The sequence below is a fragment of the Phalacrocorax carbo genome, chromosome 2, assembly GCF_963921805.1.
Source record: "Phalacrocorax carbo chromosome 2, bPhaCar2.1, whole genome shotgun sequence".
NCBI lineage: Eukaryota > Metazoa > Chordata > Aves > Suliformes > Phalacrocoracidae > Phalacrocorax > Phalacrocorax carbo.
Window position 1 is genome coordinate 26,941,716 of NC_087514.1, and position 23,157 is coordinate 26,964,872.

The 23,157-nt window shown below is 38.0% G+C and overlaps 1 protein-coding gene across 2 annotated transcripts; it reads right to left on the reverse strand.

The window, feature by feature from the left end:
• Nucleotides 1-316: 316 nt before the first annotated feature.
• On the reverse strand, nucleotides 317-22,582 carry CIBAR1 (CBY1 interacting BAR domain containing 1). 2 transcript variants are annotated; one of them, XM_064442418.1, is made up of 8 exons: nucleotides 22,475-22,582; nucleotides 20,253-20,487; nucleotides 17,947-18,015; nucleotides 13,158-13,259; nucleotides 9,367-9,471; nucleotides 8,142-8,255; nucleotides 6,442-6,561; nucleotides 317-1,128 (listed from the first exon to the last, which is right to left on the reverse strand). In XM_064442418.1, the coding sequence occupies exons 1-8, from the start codon at nucleotides 22,504-22,506 to the stop codon at nucleotides 1,021-1,023; spliced, it is 885 nt and encodes a 294-aa protein (XP_064298488.1). In that variant the 5' UTR covers nucleotides 22,507-22,582; the 3' UTR covers nucleotides 317-1,020. The 2 variants fall into 2 exon arrangements, with proteins under 2 accessions (XP_064298488.1, XP_064298487.1); XM_064442417.1 differs by having other exon boundaries at nucleotides 317-1,131.
• Nucleotides 22,583-23,157: the final 575 nt, after the last annotated feature.

Genomic DNA, 23,157 nt, shown 5'->3' on the forward strand with positions numbered 1-23,157 from the left:
TTTATTTCCTTAACTGAAAGACAGTTTGGTTAAACTTAAGATTCCCAGTCACAAGTTTGAATTCTAGATTTATACATGTGTTCCTGCTACATTTAGCAGATACTAAAGCTGGAGATAAACAGTACATTAGCAGCTTTCTGGCAGACAATAGTATGCTATTCAAAAATGAACACGGGTGACCACCATCTCCAAACAGGATAATTACACTCAAACTGTGTCATTTCTTTGGTGGAATTGGCAACTGAATCAACCAGTTAAACACAAGAAACTTGAACTGTATACAGCATGTCAACTAACATAATAAATGTCAACTATATAAAATATCAACTAGTTTTATTATGAAGGCACTTTTATTTAAAAGCAAAGCAGCATTAAAAGTAGATACTGGGCTGGGTCCTTATTTATTAATGTTCATTCTGTATGTGTACAGGAATCAAAAGTCATCTTAGTCAAGCCTGAGGAAAATGAGAATGAGGAAACAACGCACCTCACCCTGACTTCTGCCATCCCGGGGTGGGTGATAAAACAAAATCTAACAGGGTCGTGGTTGTAATCAGTTGCTTGAGTACTGCAGTTGCTTTAGGATGTATAAAACCAATTATGACAGGTATAGCTAGAGGACTTCCTAAATCCAAGAGGTATGTAGCTGGGGAATAAGGTGATATATTGGCAAAGTAACAAGCAAACCCTTGTGTTCATAACGGCTTGTCAGCTTAGTGCGGTTTTTGGACACTCTTCAAGCAAATGTGACTGCAATATGACATTATCCAAATTATACAGAATTCTATTTCAGTATTTAATTTTTTAGCTACTGAAATTGTCCATTTTCAGCAGATGCTGTTCCATTCTTTGAAACTGATCATTTGTTTCTGGCACTCTACTATTGGTGCCATTCTTGCTCCTGTTGGAATTTTGAAAATACAGCCTCAGTGAAGTTTTTGATTAACACACAAAAGCCTTTATGTAAAGGGAATATTTTTTGCCCCAATCAAAAAAAAAAAGACTCTTAAAACAGTTTTGTTATCTCACTTCCTTAGTAGCATCTAATTCCTCCTCCTCCTCCTCTTCCTCATCTTCATCTTCTTCCTCCTCTTCTTCTTCATCTTTTCTTAGCATACTGCTGGAAATCTGCTAAAACAACCACACAACAAAAGTAAATCAAGCGTTTGTTCTCCTGAAAGAAAAACAGTTCTCTGTTGGCATTCCCAGTCTAAGTACTTTTAGGCTATTTGTTTAGGGGGGAGGGGGGAAGGTGCTTATCCCTTAACTCCTCAACCTCTAGTAATATGCACAATGCCAACAGAAAGATACATGGCACAGAATATAAACATGATTTTTTAAAAATTATTTTTTAAAGCTAAAAACACCCCTATAGTCCTGAGAAATATTTTAGGATAGGGAAAACTGTATTGATCGAATTAATGCTAAAAATCAACAGGCTGCAAGTCAGTTTTTTGCTGGGTTGGCTGTTGAGGCAGCAGGCTTAAGGTGAGTATGAAGGCATAATCTTATCTTGGAAAACATCAAACCTCTTCAGTTAAATGAAAAACTCAACACTATGCTGCGCTCTGAGCTGTGTTTGAGAGTAAGACAAACTTTACTAGAAGAGTCTGGATTCATATAAGATCGTTCCCTGCCCATCAGCGCTTGCCCTTCAGAATGCTACTGCAGTCCTTTTTTGGTTCATTGAATGTTAAAAACAAGTGCCAGCTGCCAAGCTTTCATCTCATCTGACAGATGCTGCCATCTATACTTTTTTCTAAGGGCTCAATCTAGCTCCTATTGAAGACAGATTCTTCACAGAAGATGCAACATTTACAATTTAAAGTAGAATGTAAGTATTTTTTTTCTTTCCCCATGAGAAAAGGAACATTAAACTCAAAGGTAGTTATCCAAGTCATCTGGAATGCTTTTAAAAAATTATTTTAGGTTCAGCAGTTCTCTGAGGGCATCTGCAGCTCTAATTTTCATTGTATTTTTTGAGTTTTCTCACACAGAATGATATAATAAAACTTCAGTATTGAAGACAAAACTTGCCTTTCCTTTTAAAACCACCCCATTTTAAAAGTCCTTAAGTGCTAGTTATTAAATTGACTTCTGAGATTTCATTATTCAGACAGCTACGTATGTAACAAAAGTTTTCTGTGTGTGCATAAAGCAAACTGCAATCATTGTACTAATGGTTGTGCTGGTTTTGGCTGGGACAGAGTTAATTTTCTTCATAGTAGCTGATACGGGGCTATGTTTTAGGTTTGTGCTGCAAACATTGTTGATAACACAGGGATGTTTTAGTAACTGCCAAGCCCTTGACAGAGAGTCAAGGGCTTTTCTGCTTCTCACCCTACCACACCAGCAAGCAGGCTGAGGGTGCACAAGAAGCTGGGAAGGGGCACAGTCAGGACAGCTGACCCTAACTGACCAAAGGGATACCCCACACCGTATGACATCATGCTCAGTATATTAAGCTGGGGGAAGAAGGAAGGGGGGATGTTCGGAGTTACGGTGTTATCTTCCCAAGTAACCATTACGTGTGATGGAGCCCTGCTTTCCTGGAGATGGCTGAACTCCTGCGTGCCCGTGGGAAGGGGTGATTGAATTCCTTGTTTTGCTTTGGTTGTGTGCGTGGCTTTTGCTTCGCCTATTAATCTGTCTTTATCTCAACCCATGAATTTTGTCACTTTTACCCTTTCAATTCTCTCCACCATCCCACTGGGGGCAAGTGCGCGAGTGGTGGTGTGGGGCTCAGTTGCTAGCTGGAGTTAAACCATGAAAAAGCAGAAAAATCCTTGGTCTTCTTGATGCTCACAAAGTACATAATTTAACTTGAAGCAAATGCTTGCTTACAAATCTCTAAACATAGGAGAAAATTGACTTAATCATTGGATGAAGCTGGGTTAACTTGAATCTAAATGCCTAAAACAGCAGTCTTTCATTCTGTGAAAGACAACGACAATGACACTGATTTGTAGCTGGAGATTAGGGAGTACTGCAGACTGAGCTTGTTAAGGTAGCTTCTTTTCAATGGATAGACTAGTTGTCCAAGTTATTTTTTCTAAGTGCATCTGAAATTCTTAAGCAGAACTTCAGTCATGTTTCTGAGTAAGAGCTCCCCCTTCCCCTTTCCTGAAATAAGAGGTGCTATTTTGGCTTTAAGGCTTTTTCTGCTCACTACTCTGACCATGCTGTAATTAACTAAATTATCACTGGTGGTGGTGAGGTGGCAGTAAGGTGGCCAACCTAAGAACCGAACTGGATCAGAGTAAGGCAGATGAGAAAGGAAATTAGGTAGTTTACAGCCATGTTATTTTGCCATAAAACTAGAACATACCTGCATTTAAAAATTTGATTTTTGATTACTTAATGCTGAAAAAAATAATTTAAAAAAGATTAATGGAGTCTCATAATTTGTTGCTCATCATAAATGATTTCATGTGAAAATGAATTCTCTAGGTTTACACGTAGGTGACGACTGTCCTTGCTTAAGCTGTTAAACTGCATGTTTCGCTGCACATGCCACTACAGAAGCATGGCAATTCTCTCCTCATGTCTTACAGAGCAGGCAGCGTTGGAACGCATGGATGCAGACACCTTCAGCCTTAGTTAAGATGATAGAGGGCAGGTACAAAACAGTTTGCTATATTAAATGCATGTGGATAAAACTCATGTAGTTGAGATTGATTTGAAGTATCTGGAAAAGGTTATTCTCCTGCTATAGTTCTGTCTAAAATACAGCATACCAATCTCAATCAGTAAAACAAAATGCTTAAGATAAATTGCCAAGTGAAGTGCAAAATGAAGGGATTTACAAAGATTGTCGTGAAAACTTAAAACAGCCTTTTCAGAACTTGTGTAAAGCTATGTATCTGCAATAGTCATGTTTAAAAAAAGCCCTGAACCCCTGAAGGGGTTTTCGTATAATGGGGTGCTATCCTATGCAAAACAGCTGTCCTGGTGCACAGAAGTTTTCACTCCTGATCATGTTAATTGCATAGAAATGAAAAAGTGCGTGTCTTACTGTTGTACTGTCAGTGCAGCTTGGGACATTAATTCTTTCTAAGAGGATTACCCATTGCTCCTTTCCTTGTGTTTTTATAGTACTGTCTGTTAACTTGAAATGTGGCACGTAAGATGGAGAAACGAGCATCTCAATTGCTTCAGCTAGTCCGAGCATGAGTTAAAACAACTATGAAAATCAAGGGGGTAAAGAGTTGAGGGATGAAAGCACTAAGATGGACACAAAAATACCAGTGGTCTCTGCAAATTCCTGCTTTTGATAATTTAGTGTACAGTACTCCTTTCAGAACACTCGCTCCAGGAGTGACAGGACACACTTAGATTATCACATTGCTTGACAAAGCAACATGACATCACGTTAAGGCATCAGAGCTTTAAAAGGAGGTAGCTCTTTGTGAAAAAATGAATCAAGCTCAAGGAGTACTTCAGATTTTTAATACAGAAGTAATACAGAAAGGTAGTCCACGGAACCAGAAATAAAATCAAGGATAGTATGTGCTAAATCCTCTGAAAGACACGTATTGTGTTACTGGCACAGCTTATCCCACCTGGTATGCAGTGACTTCCTGCCCCTCACATACAGGTTAGTGTTTGTCCCATGGGTGTCCCCATCTTTGTCTGTGTCACTCTGTGAACAGCTTACCATATTATTTATACTGCTTTAAGTTGAAAATTCCAAAGTACTGCATTATGGTCAGTAAATGATTATTATGTAGCATGAAACGAGACTTGTGAAAACTTTGGAGTGAAAGATCCACAGAAAGGTAAAACTAGTCACCTGAAGGTTTTTCTGAATGCAGCAGTTTTTGCTAGTGACATATTTGGTGGGTTCCAGAGGTGAAAGCCCTTCATGTAACTCAAGGTACTGATCCTGATGCAACATACGATTTGCAGAATCAGAAAGGGCAGCATGGGGTGTGTGCAGAACAGGATGCCTGCCTCTTATTTACTGCCCTGTAGTGACTGCATTAGTAGCGTGTTCCACCCCTCTTTTCTGCCCTCTGCAGATACACTGCGCAGCCCAGTAAGACGACATTATTTTGAAATGTACTGCAGTTTCCCTCTAGGTCTAGATGCCTTCCCGTTCTTTTCAGATATTCCAGTGAGAGGTTATGAGAACTTTAACATCTGAAGGTAAAGCTGAAAGAGAGGTCTAGGAGAAGAGTAAGGTAAACTTGCAAGTTAGTCAAAATGGAGTTCCACTCCATCTCTGAGAGAAATCAGTGTACATACATTCAGTTTTCTGTTGTTTTGGGTTTTTTTTTTCTTTGTTTCCTTTTTTTTTTTTGTTTAAAGAGAGTCCAAAACATAGCTATCTGTTGCACCTGAAAGTAACGACAGATGCTTCTATACCCGTGATAGTTTTACAGCACTGCAGAAAGCTTTCAAGGAAGATGGCAACAGATTTTTGACAGCTTCCTCTGGTCTTCAAAAAAATGAATGGGTAAACATTTTCTGAAGTAGCCTGAATGTGAAATTTGCTTGTTTGATAGAAAGGACAGGCAACTTTGAAAGTCAAGGCTGGTCTTTATGCACTGTATCACTGGTTTCTTTTTCAGATGGCACGACTCACACTTTCAACAACAGAATAACTCAACTGTAATAATTGATCCTTTCTGTTCTGAGAGCAGAGAAAGGGTAATGGTGTGTATGAAGTCAAGAAAACTTCAATTAAATATTACAATTCCAATACATATCAATCATGGTATCAATCATGACAGAATCAATACATGATTCTATCCAAAGAAGAAAAGTGGGATCTGTGCATTTTATATTTGGCCATCTTTGTTTTTAACTGAAATACTAGTAGGAATCATCTTAGTTACAGGATTAAGGCTGCAATAAAGAAGTAACTTAGCCATTTTGCAATGTCTGCAAGTTTACTGCTGCAAGCAAGTGCCAAAGATTTTTGCCAGGTAGCTGGGTCAAAAGCAGTGGCACTTTCTCCGTCTGTTTCACTTATTTTTATCATTCTCCTTTTTCTCACCTGCTCTGAATTTTCAGAGTATAAAAGTCACAGGGGTTTGCTCTGCTGCTGGGAGGTATCATGAGTCTGAGTTAGGATCTGGTACAAAACCCTCACTCTAGGATCTGGATACTCAGATGAAGAATATGAAAGTGTTATTTAAAGTGTTCTACATCTTTTCTCTGCAAGATGCCACAGTTTGACAAAATAAATAGTATTGCTCGAAATGTCATTTTCCAAAAGCAAACACTGCAGCTCTGAAAGCTGATTTTTTCCTCAAATAAAAATGATATTTAGAAGCTGCATTATTAAAGCTTAGCATCATCTTTATGCCCTTGGAAGTTTCCTTACCTTTGTAACTGTCCTGAACTGAGTGAAGATAGTATATCTATGTATATGTACATTAGCTAAGGCTCTACTTAAGACATTCTTTGTGATCTAGCATTTAATTTTTTTCTTACCTGTACTGTCCTCAGTGAAGATTTTAAGGAGCCAGTTCTTTGCAGGGGGGACTTTGAATTTGCACGAACTATGTCTAAGCGAGATTGATAGTCTGGTGGATAAAGCGAGCTCCGAAAAACCTGTTCAAATGAAGAGAGCTGTGATTTGGTTGCCATGATACAGCTTGCAAGCTAACAATCACTAACACTGAAGCTAACAAAAATGCACGTTTGGACAATTAAACCTGCTCTAGAAATATGCATCAACTGTAGTTTGGGTTGATCACTTTTAGCTGAAACAACATCCTTGCTCAACCTGAGACACATCAACACACTTACGTGGTCAAAGTAAACATTCTTCAGAGGCCTGAGGGGATTTACAAGGAAACCGCAATGGGTTCCCACCAACATGTGTAGCTGAGTTTCAGGCTAACCTAGAGGTATGAACTCCAGCAACTCCCTTCAGGCTGCCCATTTCTTGGAGAGATAAACTCTTAGCCCCTTCACAAGCAAATCCTTGCTGCCAGTCACAGCTGCATCAGAGAAGTTTTATCTGAAACGTTCAGATGCGCAGCTCAAGAAAAATTTGGGAAAACCCTTAGAATATAAGAGAGAGTGTAATATCCATTATATTTACAAGTTCTTTTCAATAGCCCAAGAGTAAATTTTAAGACTATCAGCCTGATACTAAAAATAATAAAAGCTATTAGTGCAAGACACTGTTAAGTCAAGGAGATGGTAGAATTATGGTCAATCAATATTTTTATAGAAAGCAAATATTGTCCAATTAACAGGAAATTAAAAATGAGATTAGAAATATGAAAGATTTGAATTGGTGCCACATGACATTTTAATTGTGAAACCAGAATAGTACAAAATTGCCATGGTGTAGGTTAAATGAAATAAAAATACCAAGTAGTCTCAAGGGTGATGGTCACTGAAGAATCATGATTTGGTATATCTTGCACTAACTGAATACTGAGCTATGTCATGGAAAAAGTAAAATTAAGACTGGTAAGATTTACAAAAAAAAGACAAAAAATTATCCAACTTTCTTGACAAGCTGAACACATATACACAACATATATTTCAATTATAGTAAGTTTAAAGGCCCAATATCCATAAGAACTGCAAGACTGAATAAAGGACTGAAAAACATGTCTTGGGAAAGACAGACTATAACTCAAAGAGGACAGAAATGGTGACTTGAAATGAAGCTGTAACTGCCACAAGGCAAAAAAAGCAATTTGGTAACAAATGTCTCTTAATTCCAGAACAGCCTAATAAAAAACAATGACTGAAAGATGAAAACAAGCAAACAAAACTCGGAATAGAAAGATTTTTAATGAAGTAATTAGTCTTTAGAACATCTTACCAGCACAGCGCAAGATTTTCTTACTGTGCATCTTTAAAGCAAGTTTCACTGCAGAGGTGTTCTTTAAAGAACTATGATTAGCTGAGCCTGGAGTGGCCGTTAATTTAGAAAAAGCCTCTTATCTGTATTTTGTGGGAAAGATTAGATTGCCACTGCAGTTTTCAGTTTTTAAGATCTCTGAGTTTATAAACATGCATGCTGAGCTCTTTTTGCGCTTCTCTAGTAAGAGCATGCAGAAGAAGGTTGTTCTGGGAACTTGAAACTTATGCTGCATTTTCTGCCCCAAAGAGTGAAAACTGGTTTTATGTACTAAGTAAATTGAAAAGCACTTCTTAATCATTCTTACCTCTAAATCTTCGTTTTCATCAATATTCTGGATATTTTGGTAGGCAGCAGTATATATCTCTAAAGCTTTCCCATGGAATAACATTTCAATAGTTATAAATTCAGAAAATATGTTCTAAAAGCAAATGAAAACAAAGGTTTTCTTAATGCAGTAAAGTACATTTCCATTTCAAATCACGAAATTAGTGAATTCTGTACTTGGTATTTATATCATTCAAATAACTGCACAATATCTAGTACTTTTAAGTAGTCAGACCTGAATTTTAGAAATTAAACAAATACTGGCTGGGCTGTCACTTACGCAGTTGTCATTTCACGCTAAGTTCTAAGTAAACGCTTGAAAAGGGAAGAGGAGGCTCATTAGAAAGAACTAAATCATCATGCTGAAAACTCACTTGGTATTCCCTGACCTATTTGCAAGATGTAGTCAGTGGATTTTTGCTTTATTGATTCTTTTTGAACAGGTCGGGGATAAATTATCTGTAAATTCTATAGATGATTTACAGATAGTTATCATATTACTATCATATTTTATATAATATTCTTTATTAAAACCACTTGATGACAACATCAGAACTCACACAATCTTTTTCATATTGCTCTAACATTAAGTACTGGCTGGTTTGGGTGGGTTTTTCAACCGTCTTTCATTTCTTCCTATTTGGTCTATTGGTCTTTTTTTAAATGAAAAAAGTATCTCACTTCAGCAATTTTTTAATTAAATTTGAGATCACATAACACAGGTGTTTTTCAGTCACTATACTCTCTGGAACTTAAGCCACTTAATGTTTGACATTAGGAGAGAAATGAAAGCTCTGATTACTTTTAGTCACTGAACATTTTGTGCTTTCTACATCAGTAAAACTTATAGCTGCAGTAACCTACACCAATTTCAGCATGGATAAATAATCATTAGTAAATGTATTTATGTTAATTTTGCTGGTATTAATCCACATTTATCATTCCAGCAACTGTTGGAAGGTGCAGATGCTCAACAGCATACAGGAAAATTCTAAATTCTATAAACTGTAAGAATAAGGAACTGATTTTTTTTAATTGCAAAGTTAAAGATATTTGGATTATAAAATATTCATTAATACCACAAGATTTATATTTATGTAGGCTTAAGTTAATACTAAATGTTGCTCTTGCCAAAGAGTAACTATAGTAATTTCATTATGCAAGATGAAATGTGATGTCATATTCTGACACATGAGCACACATACTTTTATGTCCTTTATTTTCTGTTTCTCAAAATTATCAATGGTTTCCTCTAATTGCCGAGTTGTTCGAGTTGCATCCAGTGAAGCTCTCTGCAGTTCACTTTCAGCCTGGTAAAGTTAACAAAAAGGTGAAATTAGTCCTGTATTTGATACAAAGAATTTTACTGTAATTTCCAAGAAAACATTTCAGTCTGGGTTTTCAAAATACTACACTGTTACTGTATTTGTAGATTTGTTTGTAGCTTAGTAAACAAAGAAGCCTTCTACACCTTTGTGACTTTGATCTGAAACATGAAAAATGACTAGGTGCAGCCCATCAGGAAAGTCCCACTGCCCTAACCCATTTTCTGCAATAATCACCTGCTAATTCCACCGAGCCAGCCCTGACCCTCTGCTGACAACACAGTGACAGGGTTCAGGGAATTAACCAGCACAGGGGTTTACCCTTCAGAAAAATTAAGTGTTTTTTTTTTTAAGCTGGTGTAAAGGAGAGGGCAGGAGTACACCGCCAAGAATGGTGGATGCGGAAAAGATCACTATTAATTTTCAGTTCAGATAAACCTGCTGGGTCATGAATGAATCTTTTCCAGTATCGTGTGCTGAACCTCATCTTACTAAGTTTTTATACATTATTTAAATAGACAGTAAACAGGCAGCTTGAACTAATGCACTTCTCTTGTAAGTATCTCAATCAGTGGACTAGAGTTAATATCAGCTTTAGATCCAAAAGCATTTCAGGTACTTTATATTTTTAGTAAATTTGTATTATTAAAATATTTCATAAAAACTATCTTCAACAGGGCACTGGGAAGGGGACATACCAACCAACCCCTAATGCATAAATACACAGTTTTATTTCCTACTACAAAAAGCATGAGATTTGTATAACTATGAACTGTATAAAAATGCACATTACCATTTAAATAAAGATACTGAAGCTATTCTGGTTAAGTAAAGTCTGAGAACTGTGTACTATTACAAAATAATGATGTAAATATGTAGCAGCTTACATCTGAAGACTGCAAAATTTGGGTCTAAACATATTTTATTTTCCATACATTTCTGGTCAAACATCATACACTAGTCTAGACAGTAGTTACACAGAGGCTCTGTCAGTGAGTATCATCAGGAATCTATCCTAGGATTTGGAAATAGTGTATGGATCAAGTAATTGTATGCTATGATCAAACCATAGGATTCTTCCAATTTCTATAACACGGCAACTTGAGAGTTTTCTTTAAAAAAAAAAAAAAGAAAAAAAGAAGAAATAGACACCACAGACCCAGTTCCCACAATCTAGTTTTTAGTGTTATGTGCATATGGAAACCTAAGGCTTAAGACATGCTCTGTCACTTCTTTTTCCTTGATTAGAATCTGGTAACCTCATATTACAGGATTATCAACTTGAAACAATCACCTTACAAAAATGGCTTAAAGTCATAGGCGCAATTCTGCCATTACGGGGCAAACAAAATTGGTAAACATCTTTAGTAGTACGTAAGGTTGCATGTTCATCTCCCTTTCTCAATTTTGCCCAAAACACAGGAGGGAAACAGAGTAAGAAAAGATGTTTTGTGTATTCTCAATTATTACAGTCGCTCTCTGTAAATGAAGGCAGCTGTTACGCATAAGCAGCCATTACACATACAAATATAGTACATTATTTCTATGATAATCAAAATATATCTTCTCAATCCATCTTAAATAGACTGGCCAGATTTTGTGCGCAGATGCATTGGGAAAGGAATTTCGTTTGTTGTGGAGTGAAATGTCTAAACTTGCAGAAGTTGCATAGTTTGTACAACAGCAGTTTGGTATTTTCTCTTCTGAAACACTTACCTGTGACTGGAAATATCGGTAAAGGAAAAAATGGCAAAATAACAATCAATATTCATAAAAATATCTGTTTTCACTTCTACTTTTAATATATAGTGAAGTATTTACCTCAGATATTTCAAAACTTCTGTTTACTTGGAAGGTGCTATTATGTTATCTGAAGGTTCCTGCTACTTACAGTTTGTTATAGCTTTGCTAGAATTCAGGTATCCAGGCCAAAATATTTCAGGACAGCTGTCTGTCTTGGACTGAGGGTTTGTTTATAAAAAAAACCAACACAACCCAAACCAAAACCAAGACAACCTAGGTAGACCATTTCAGGAAAAAAAAAATCAATTTTGATTTTTAGAAATGCATTTTTAGATTTAAAAACAAAATCTGGTGAGGTTTTCTTTTCAAAGCTGTACTACCCCCACATTTTACAAGATGGACTTGAAATGTGGGAATGAGTACAGATCCTTTGCCATCTGTGGCCAAAGTCGGTTAGCTGCTGAAACATCACAGTTGCTCAAGAGTAAAAGAACTGCTGCTGGAGCCTAACAGCTATGCTAATGAACATGCTGAAGCCTCTTGCAGACCTAAAAGCTGACCTGCATACATCATCAAAAGGAACACATTCTTATTTCCCACACTTTTTATGCATTTTGTGTTGATCACTTTTAAATGCAAGTATGTAGCATTTGGTGCCTTTGGCCATATGCAAAACCAGACTGCTCTGAAATTTAATAACTCCTCAGGCAAAGTCTTAAGTACAGAAAACACAGGTGTTGCAATAAGCTAAGCCACAGTAGGGTATTTGGAAGTACCTCAGCAAAGAGACAAGAGGAAACAGCTAGGTGCCAGCTGTATAACCATGAAATCAACTGGAAATTAGCACAAGAGGGAGAAAAATGGGACCAGTCTCCCTTTTGGGAGAATAGCTTACTGTTAGCATTTACTCCCTAATTCTAATAGAAGAGAACTCTGCATCACAGCTCAAGTTCTAACCCTACAGCTGACATCTGTGTGTCTTTATTACATGAGGAACTCTAATTAGTCATCACTTCATTTAACTGATTTGATTAATATTAAATGGGAATTCTTTCATAGAGACCAAAAAAAAAAAGTAATTCCCCTTGGTGGCAGTTGACCATCACAATAATTTTCTCTCTTTCTGCAGTCCCATGCCCCAGTCACTACAAAGATCCTAATTTATGAAATAAAGTTGATGAAAACATGCCAAGAATAGGACTGTGTCACTCCTGAGTCCAATGCTAGAGTGCAAGAAAAAAAGGCACATCATCATGAACTTAAATGCTGTATCGTAATACATAGGCATAAAGGGACTGAAGTAGGATTGCCTCAATCCCCTTTATTTTAGCATTCCTAGATTCTGACTGCTTCAGAATTTGAAACTTCAATGAGATTTCAATGGAAATTTTGTAGAGGCTTGATTTTTCCCTCTGTGATACAGACTAGTATACTGGGGAGGGTCGCTGGTGCTTTGAAAAGAAGAGTAGTCCAGTTGAGTATTCTAACAGAATAACAACTTTTCCTTTCACACTTCATCTCACAGCTGGAGGAAACTCACACCCCATCTAGGTACAAGGAAGCACAACAACTACCAAAATGACAGGGAGAAAAACAATAAAACAAAAAATCCACAGAAGTAAAAAGGAAGTTGTCTGATTAGACTTATTTTCAAAAACCTCCAAATTCCTAAATGCAATGTAAGCCTACCTTTCTTGCATAAACATATCAAATACTTTGTAGTTTCTTTTCAATCAAAAAAAGGAAGTAACCAACCAAGCAGCTCTTATAAGCTGTAACTCATCATAAAGTTCAAGAAAAAATTCAGCATCAACATAGGCAACAGTCCCTCTAAAGAGCATTCTTCTCTTATTACTTTCTAAACACAGGAGGTTAATTCACAAAAAACTCTGAAAATATTTCTTATAGCCACTAGAAGTGCAGGATACAATAATGTGTCGATCTGATGGATTCCGCTGACGTGTCTTTTCCAGTTGAGATAATTGCTTGGCTTCTCGGTTCTTTGCTGTTAAAGTTGCTTTAAGATCACCCTGGAAATAAAATGTTTTAGACATGTATGAAATAGATCTGGGATAATACAAAATGCACTTTCCTCCATACATGCATTGCCTAGAAAACATGAACAAAATTTCTGCTTTGAAGAAAATCAGATTTTACTGACCATATCCTGTTAAATGATCCCCTGAAAGAGAAGTCAATAGGGACACCAAGAGAGTTTAGCACCTTGCACAACTCTCTGTAGCACACACTGTAATTTAACATGTGCGTGGGGGGAAGATATTTAGAGCTTTTTATGAAAAGTACAGTAGATGGTCAAAAGCTGAGATTCCCAAAGCAGTAAGAAGACAGGCCCATTCCAGGCTTCGCAATGGAATAAAGGTGGCATTTAGAAATAAAAAGTGGCATCAGATAAATCAGTAAGTTAAAACCCAACCAGGCAGCAGTCAGTACCAGTCAGTAGTTAACAAGAACACAAAACTGCTACACAGAGCTTAAGGTGTCATAGAGAATCCATGGCTGAAAGCATTCAACTGCATATTTATATATGCAGTTAGTGAGGTGTTTAAATACATTTGGAACAAAATACATCCTAGTAATGATGGAGCTGTAGAACATTAAACTTATTGATCTAGAAAAGGCAGAAACTGATGATAAATATTTTTGCTCCTCATTTCCAAAGAAGAAGTAGGATGTACTTCCAGGAATATCTGCGACAATTTAAAAATGCTTACATACCAGTCTTAAATTCTTGTTCATGAGATAAAACTGTGTTTTGCAAATAGTTTGGCATACACAGAATCTAAAATTGTCAGTCGGATATTTATCACTACATTGACCCTGGTATAGAAAATTACATTAATTTTGATGGCTGTAATTTAAAGGAGCAGTACCTTCGAACAAGTGGAAATACAGCCCAAAGGAATCAGTCTAATAAAATCTGAGGCAGGACTTGGGCATGCATTTCAATCCACCATTTCGTCTAAAAAGACCAGTTCCTATTTATCTACCACTCCAAAACGGAGTGGATTAAAGCTATTAAAACCTATAATCTTGGGAAGTTGTCTGTTCTCCTTCCCTGGATATTCGCATTCTAACATGGTTGTAGGTCTCCTTCACCCAGAAAGACATGCAACCAAGAATGTGTCTCTTACAAAAAGTTCTGCGATCCTGTGACCAGATCAGCAGTCAATGACAAGCATAAGCATGCCAAGTTTCTGAGCAATAACGAGTCTGTACACGAGGTCAGGATCAAAACCACAGTTTCTTCTTTGTTTCTGTCCTTACTGTCTGTATGTCCGTGTGTACATGACTGTCATTTTGCTTCATCTTCAGGGTCACAGAGTGGGCTTCTGATAATAAAAAAAGCCTGCATCTTTAGCCCATCAAAACTAATTTTGCTGCTTTTCTTTAAAAAGGGAATTTACAGCACCTCTAAGGCCATCTGAAAGACTGCTGGAAAGGGCTTTCTCCTTATTGAGAAAAACACGTGGCTGCAAGAAAAGCAATAATAAAAAATATTTTTCTTGCTTTACATTTTACATTTTAAGTTAAAGGTAGAGAAAGAGAAGAGAAAAATTTTTTGCCATAGAACAAAGCAGTTTTCTACCTAATGGTCACAGCTGCATGTTTAAGGTTATTTAATGATTGGGCCCCATTAACAGCACTGACTTTCTAGGCCCATTTAAAACAGTCAATCAGACTAAACGCTGTGGATGAAAGGGTTCTGACTTTCATGCAAAGTATATTTGAGAATGTGAAGGAAACCACTAGTTACCATTATAAAATCCAGTATTTTCTTTCTAGCACTTAGTGACTTTAGGCATACCTACAGGGACTGCACTGTTCTCTACCTTGTCTACCTCTGTTCTCTGTAGCAACAGCAGCCATTAAACTTTCTTCTCTACTAGCCAAAGCCTGACAAAGAGTTGGTGCTTCTGTGGCTATAGTGGTGGAGCTATATACAAGTTTTGGAGGTACAAAGATAGGGCACAGTTACACAGACATTTTGTTTAGGGTGTTGAAAAACTGAAAAGGGTGCAGAAAAAAACCATTAAAAATATTAAAAAGCTGGGGAAGGTGATGGTGAAAGAACTAAGCTAACTGAAAGGAATGAAAAAAATTCGTTTTACTAGCATCTAAATACCTTCATCTAGAAAACAAATAGAGCATCACACTGCTCTTTAATCTCAGTGGAACACATAACAAGAACCAAAGATTAGGTGAAGTCTTTCATTTAAAACAAAACACCAAAACCACCAACTAACTGCTAACTACCACAAACAGCCCTACATTCCCCTCCAGTGTCTTCAGACCTAGATTTGATATGTTTTTGGAAAATACGTTTTAATTACACCAAAGGAGAAATGGAATGGAATGTAATAGCCAGTGAGATAAAGAACAGGTACAGAAAATATAAAATAATTCATAGTGCTTCTGGCTTTAAACTATGAATTCAAGTCACACATAAGAACTCTGGTCAGCCACCTAATCTCAAACCATACAGAAGTACAGCTGCAGTCCATCCAGCACACAATGAGCTGGTAGATCCTCATCACTGTACTGTTACCTGCTTTAGTCACTGAAGTTATTAAAGCAAACCAATCCTTTCTTCTGCAGGTGGATCACCTTGGTTTTATGATGTCCTGTTTTATATGAAGAAAAGGAACGAGGAACAGAGTTGCCAAAAAGCAGAAAAGTGAAGACTGATATAAACAACAAAACAGTACAGCTTGGCCAAATCCTGCCCCAGAAAGCTACTCAGCATAGCAAACCAGGACTTGAGAATGAAACAATTTTATTGCATTAGCAGTTGAGACAACACTATTCTGATTGACCTGGGCCTCTTTAAAGCATTTAGTATCACAGGATATTGACATCTTACCCCACAGAAACAGCAACAATTCTGTTTAGATACAGCCGAAAAATAGTTTGTGTACAGCCTGGAACAGATCCAGAAAGTAGCAGTGAGAAAATCCCCTTTATAAGAAGTGCTATAATGACTTATTCTTCCTGATTTTACTTATTCAGCTAAGGTAAAGCAGTCCTACAACAAGCACCCTGTGCTAGCTTTACATGAGTGACAAAACCTTCTTCTTCACAAAAGATGTCCCAGTGGTTAGAGGTAAAAACTGGAGACCAGACAGTTGGAAGTTTAAACCAAGGTTTATGGTAACAAGCGGGGGGGAGGAAATAATTTAATGGCCTACATCTTTAGTGAAGCCTTAGTTCAAAGGTATGTTGATAAAATCCCATCTACAGTTTAAGAATAAGAATGCTCTTGTACACCTCACTGTAGCTAGGATAAATCTTACATAATGCTTGCTGGCATTCTGAAAGGCAAAGACAACAGGACATGCCATTCACTGTTGCAAGGGATGACCTGGCTTCTTCAGTTGCTTCTGTCCTTAGCATTTACTGGGTACCAGTGGCAATTCACCTCAAGAAGGTATCTTCAATGCTCTGGGAAGCCCCAAGCACTGCTGCAGTGCTCTGTGTCTCCTCAGCAATACTATTGCTGTAAACACATGAAACCTGTCTTCCATCTCAACGTTTATATTCCATAGAATATTCAGTCAGTTCTAAGTCTCTCAAACTGGGTTTCAGGGTGACTGTTACGATACCAAATTCTAGGATATAGGCTTTGTAGTCTACAATGCTTCTAAGGACTACTGCATGTAGTACCATGTAAGTGCAGCATGCATTTCCTTCATAATTGTTTCTCTAACAACCGAGTGAGATAGCTGTGCAGTAAGTTCCAAACTGGGTTCTTCACCATATTGAAAAGATACACGAAAAAAAAACCATGAAAAATGCTAGTTTGAGATGCTACACCACAATATGCTCAAATTAACCATGACGAACACACCGTAAGATTTTTGTATGTAAAAATATCATCAAATAATGATCATATAACCTTTTGATTTATATAGATTATGATACAGATATATACATCAATTACAGATTTGAGTTTACCAGATGAAGGTATCCTCTTGTAAAAAAGACAAGTATTACTAAGAACTACTTTAATCCTATAAACTAGTATCTGCTTATTAAAATTTACTTGCTCAAACTTATCCCTCCTGGAAGAAAGAAATTTACAGCTATTTTGTGGGAATAGTTCAAACTCCTGTATCTGCCGTTTCCAGAATACAGTGAATGAAGAGACCTCAGGTTTTTGTGTATCTTCAGGTCATCCTGATGACTTTGCAGGATAGAGAGGGATTCCAGCCACTACCTATTTATCAGCTTCAAAAAGCATCTTCTACATTATGAACTTCAATGTAGAATGCAATTCTAAGTTAGAAAAGCTGTTAAAGACAGCATATAGACGACTAAGAGCCAAAAGCATTACATGTAATTCACCGCTGGAACTCGGAATAATAATAATGATAACAACAACAATGACGACAACATTATTTATAAAGAAAAATGTCCTGAATTTGCACCATGCAGGAGGTTTTGCGCTATCCACAATGCCTTTTTTTTAGCATTTGCTTGTGCTCCAAAGGTCTGAATATCATTGTCTTCACATCAAAGCTTTTTCCTCCAACATATATATAGTTTCAGTTCAGATGTATTACAATGTATATAATTTAGTCAGACTGATTACTGCAGCGTGAGAAATCAGAACCACTCGCCCCAGTAAAGTAGATGCTTTCAACTGAGTGGTCAGAACACTAAAATGTACCTTGTGGGAAAAAGAGACGTTTAACCTACCCTTTTAAGTTTCACTATGGTCCCATAACTTTTCAGAGGTTCAACAACCTTGGCTTCAAGCCTGTCAACCTACAAAAGAAATCACAAGGTCACTAAAATCATCCACATCTATGGTGTGCAAAAACAGGAAACAATTCATTTAGTAGTGACTCATCTTACTAGGAGTTTAGTCCATATGTGCTGAAAATATGTTGGGATGGAGGCTTTAAAAATATTGCAAAAACCAGAGTCAATTAAAGTAACCAGTAAATCATCTGTGTTTTGAGGAGCCTAAGCTGATTTCTAGCAGAATTCCTTCTTCTTCCTTGGCAGTAAATCAGGATAAATAAAACATGGAGATTGTAACAAAAGAGTACTAAATACATCAAACACTGCATCTTGGAGATCTGTAGCTTTCTATCTAAAGTTAAAGATCAATATATTTGCTCTACACTTCTTGGTAGATTATCATAGAGTCATAGACTGGTTTGGGTTGGAAGGGACCTTAAAGATCATCTAGTTCCAGCCCTCCTGCCATGGGCAGGGACACCTTCCACTAGACCAGGTTGCTCAAAACCCTATCTAACCTGGTCTTGAACACTTCCAGGGATCGGGCACCCACAGCTTCTCTGGGCAACCTGTTCCGGTGCCTCACCACCCCCACAGTGAAAAATTTCTTCCTTACATCTAACCTAAACCTACTCTCTCTCAGTTTAAAGCCATTACCCCTTGTCCTATTGCTACAGGCCCTTGTAAAATGTCCCTCTCCAGCTTTCTTGTAGGCCCCCTTCAGGCACCGGAAGGCTGCTGTAAGGTCTCCCCAGAACCTTCTCTTCTCCAGGCTGAACAACCCCAACTCTCTCAGCCTGTCCTCACAGGAGAGGCACTCCAGTTCTCTGGTCATCTTTGTGGTCATCCTCTGGACTCGCTCCAGAGTGGTGGTTTGGGGACACTCATGGTAGGATGCAGGCCAAATGTCAGTTTTTAAAAACGCATTTAAAATCGAAAAAAACAAAACTCCAGTTCTTAAATATGTACCATGAAATTACAGATTCGGCATTTAAAGGTGAAAACGGACAGAGAGATCATGCAGTCTGACCTCACGTGCACCTCTGGCCATAATATAAATTTACCCTATTAACAGAGAGGTAAACTGCTATTACATCAACTGAAGCGTAAGGACCTATATGTGGCTCAGCTGGAGCCAGATGCATAGGAGCTTATGGAAAAGGTTAAAAATTGCACTATCCACACCCTTGGATTTCTTATTACTTCTTAAAAATCTGTTCCTAGATACACTGTTAAAGATCCATGCATATTTCTTGTTTTTCAAACCCTCTATTTAGTAGACTAGATACCTCATAGATCAGCTTCTTTTAAAAAGTTTTCTTTTTTGACCTTGTTAATATAGAAAATGACTTGCAATGCCTTTTTTTTTTTAAAAAAAAATTCCTATCTTAAAACATCAAGAATGTCAACTACTTTAGTCTCTCTCTTATATTATAGTGGTCCTTCACTTTTCAAAACTATAAACTGGAATTTTCTATGCCCTACTGAAAGAATAGATATGTACGCCAAAAACTAGTTTGAGTACCTGTGAATGAATTTATTTTTTTCATAAATCTCAGCATCTAGAATTCTAGATCATAAATTACAATTTGATTGGCCCCACACATAGATGTGTCAGTGGCATAAACACCTTTCTTTACACACTCACTTATCTAGCAGACATGTGGCTACGTTGTCACACGTGGGCCAAATCAAGTTTGTACTTTTAGTGTTGAACTACAGACTTATGAAATCTACAGAGGTCCCCGACAGCACCTCAGAGGGGCTGACAGCACCCAGTGAAGGATTCTAGTTAGTATTCTCTTCTACACTGCTTCTGATAACAGACTGAGCAAAAGGAAGATGACTGATTTTACCTCAGCTGCTGCTACACAGCTCAAGTCACAAAACTAAAAGAACACTTTGTTAACCATAAATCATAATGTAAAGTCTAAGACCAATAAAAGACTCGATCTGTCTCAAATTCTGTGAGCACTTACATGGACCGTTTCACTGAACTGAACGGGACTAATCACAGACAGTTTTCACTGAAGTTATTAGCAGAGTAAATGATGAATATTTTGGCAGCCTATCCTGTTCTGCCACTAATACATTTAAAAGTATTAGTTCTGCCACTGTTCTGCAACTAATACGTTTAAAAGTGTTTTTTTCCTATGTTTCTCTCATGATTGCAGAGTATCTCTTTTCCCTTTTAATCACAGATAAGTAACCGAAAAGTTCAGATGGCAAACACAACATGTACAGCTTTAATTTTGTACCTCTGCCTGGCGATAATCCTGAAGTCTGGAAAATTCATCTGCAAAGTTTTTCAGTCCAACTTTTAAGTTTGGTGTCTCTGTGGCTGCATATGCATATATTTCATTTACCAGAAGATCTGCTTTGTCTCGTAGTCTGGCAGTTTTACGTACATATCCAGCAAATATTTGGCACAATTCACCAAAATGTTTTTCCACATTTGAAACAGCATCTTGTATTTGTCTAGTCTGATTGTCCCTTGATACCAAAGAAAAATAAGTGAAAAACAAAGAAGGGGACAAATGTTTACAACACATACAGATGAAAAACTATATAATTATACTATTAATAATTTATGCATGATTTGGACATCTCATTTCAGTGCAAAACAGAAATCTACTCTTAAAAAGATAATGTTGTAACAGTCTGATGCAATATGTGCTTATTTATGAATGAATAACAAACAAAGCAGGATTTATACTTAAAAATAAAGATCCAACACAGGAAAACCCAAATCACAAAAATCAGCTTGGAAGTTTCCCTCCTGTGGTTAAACAAAAGCTTGCTATAACTGTTGGTATTAATTACTAACATAGTGGTAACACCTGCAGGTCTCAGACAAGATTGGGTCATACAGTTTCCTGTAAGAGTCTGCAATCTAAGCAGACAAGTCAACAGTTGGAGGAATTAGGCAGTAGAGGGTAAATCTGTAAAGGTATTAGATGTTCTTTAAATTGTGAACAGGTACCAAACTGCTCCCATTCAGCACTACAGAGGATAAATATCCCTGAGAATTAGAGAAAAAAGTGAACGGACACAAGTACAGAAGTGAAAACTCTAAAAACACAGAGAGGACATTCACCACACCAACAAATTATTTTCTTTTAAATCATACTAACTTAAGTATTTTTTAATTTTAATAAATGCCTATATGTTTCATCATTAATGACCTAAATAAGTAGTTCTGAATTTTTAATTAATATATTTCACTTGATATTTTGCTTTCCTATTCCTATGTCATTGGATGGTCTTGCTTTAGTTATGCTTCAGCGATACTATTAAACCAGTAATGTGTCAGTTAATTCATGCCAGTTGTTGTTGATCTGACTGAATCAACTACAGGACAGTTTAGCTAACAGCAGCTGCCAGATACTGGGTCCTAAGAAATCTCCATGGTCCACACGAGGTGATTCATGTGAAGTGCTGGAATTCTCAGCAGGAGAATTCATTCATACCACTGTCTTAGTGAGGGACAGAAACTAAAGACTTCCTTCATACCCTTAAGCTGTCCCAACGCCAAATGCTGACCAACATTTAAATATTGACCTAATATCATGACACGTGAAAATCAGAAAAATTGGAAGAAATTTAATACTTTAAACAACACTGCAGTCAATTTAAATGAACACCTTTCGTCAAGAACTCTTTAGGAAAAATATTTTAGGCAAAAGTTCTGCTACAGGTAAAAACCCAGCTGTGTTGCTTCAAGGCATGCAATCCAGAAGACTATTCAGAAGAGATTTTTTTTCAAATTAAAAAAAGAAAAAAAGTCCAAGTAAGTTGTTCAGTCCTCCAGGACATGCTTGAGCATAGAACCATTTGAACAGGAAAGGTGCCACCCAGTGAGCAGGAAAATAAGTGTCTCATTAAGTATTAATAAGTTGTTTCTAAAAATTAGTATTAACTGTTAAAATCTTCAGTAAAAGGTACACCTTTCCTATTATTTTGGAAGGTCTTCATGCCGGAAAGCGTTTCTCTCCCGGGGGGAAACTTTAATCACGATTCCTCACCCACTTTACAATTTCGATCTCACAGTACTCACATGCAGATAACATTTTGGGATATGAAACGCTACATTTCCTCAGACGGTGGTGTGAAAAGGTTTTTTTTCTTTTTCCCCTCATAATTATTTGTGACCGCTTAGAGGCGGCTACACAATTAGTGACAGGCCCGATTAAATCGGCAACACTTTTCCTCACCGCCGCAGAGCACACCAAGCCTAGAAAAGTTTTGCAGCCTTTACCGGAGGAAGACGGCGGCGGATCCCCCAGCCCCAGAGAGGCCAGCTTCCCTAAGGGGGCCCTGGCTGAAACAGGGCCTCTTCCCCCACCCGCCACGGCCAGGCCACGCAGACGGCCCCCACCAGGAGCCGCCCCCCGGGGGGACGGGCAGAGACCCGCAACCAGCACCGAGGCGGCGGCGGCGGCATCCCGGCCCCCCTCACCGCCCCTCACCGCCCCGTTACCTGGCGTCCAGCCCGCGGCCCAGCAGCATCATGGCGGCGGCGGCAGCCCGGCGGGAAGGAGGGCGGCGCTCCGCGTGCGCTCGGTTTCCATGGTCACCGCGCGGGCCCCGCCCCGGCCCACCCGGGCTGGGCAAGGGAGGGGCGGGCTTTTAAAAAGTCTTTTAAAAGACTTTTCCACCAGGAAAGGTTTTTAAAAAAGGAACACCCCATATTTACACACACTCTTACACCTCCCCAGCCCCCGCCATCCCCTGTCTGTAAAGAGCGGGTATTGGGAATGTGACTTGGGGATTGCGACTGAGGGACTGTGTGGGCGTCCTCCTGCCTCAGAGCTGGAGAAAGAGGCTGCTGCAAAGTCCTGGCGGGTCTTGTGCAAGACAAGAGCAAAAAAGGCTCGTAAAGGAAGAGACGTAGGATTGGTGCTGCGTCCAACACAAACCAGCTCCAAAATAGATCACTGCGCGAGAGAGAAGGGCTTAGGAAAGTGTTAGCATGCATGAGAAAGTTTTATAGGCTTGCCTGGGCATGTGAATAGAAACTGATGTAGTTAAGACTTGGTTTTTAACTTTTCATCATTTTTTTTTCCTCTTAAAAGTAGATTATTGAGGTCATTTCAGCTGAAACTTTAATTCCTCTCAAAGAAACTACAAACAATGGGGATCTACTTGGATCTATTTAGTGGT

Excerpts from the sequence above, each read along its gene's own strand:
- CIBAR1 (XM_064442417.1), bottom strand. The coding sequence starts at position 22,506 with ATGATGCTGCTGGGCCGCGGGCTGGACGCCAG. Across the intron at positions 9,472-13,157 it reads CATCAGATCGACACATTATT|GCTGAAAGTGAACTGCAGAG; the intron begins GTATCCTGCACT and ends TAACTTTACCAG. Across the intron at positions 6,562-8,141 it reads ATGAAAACGAAGATTTAGAG|GTTTTTCGGAGCTCGCTTTA; the intron begins GTAAGAATGATT and ends TCATTTGAACAG.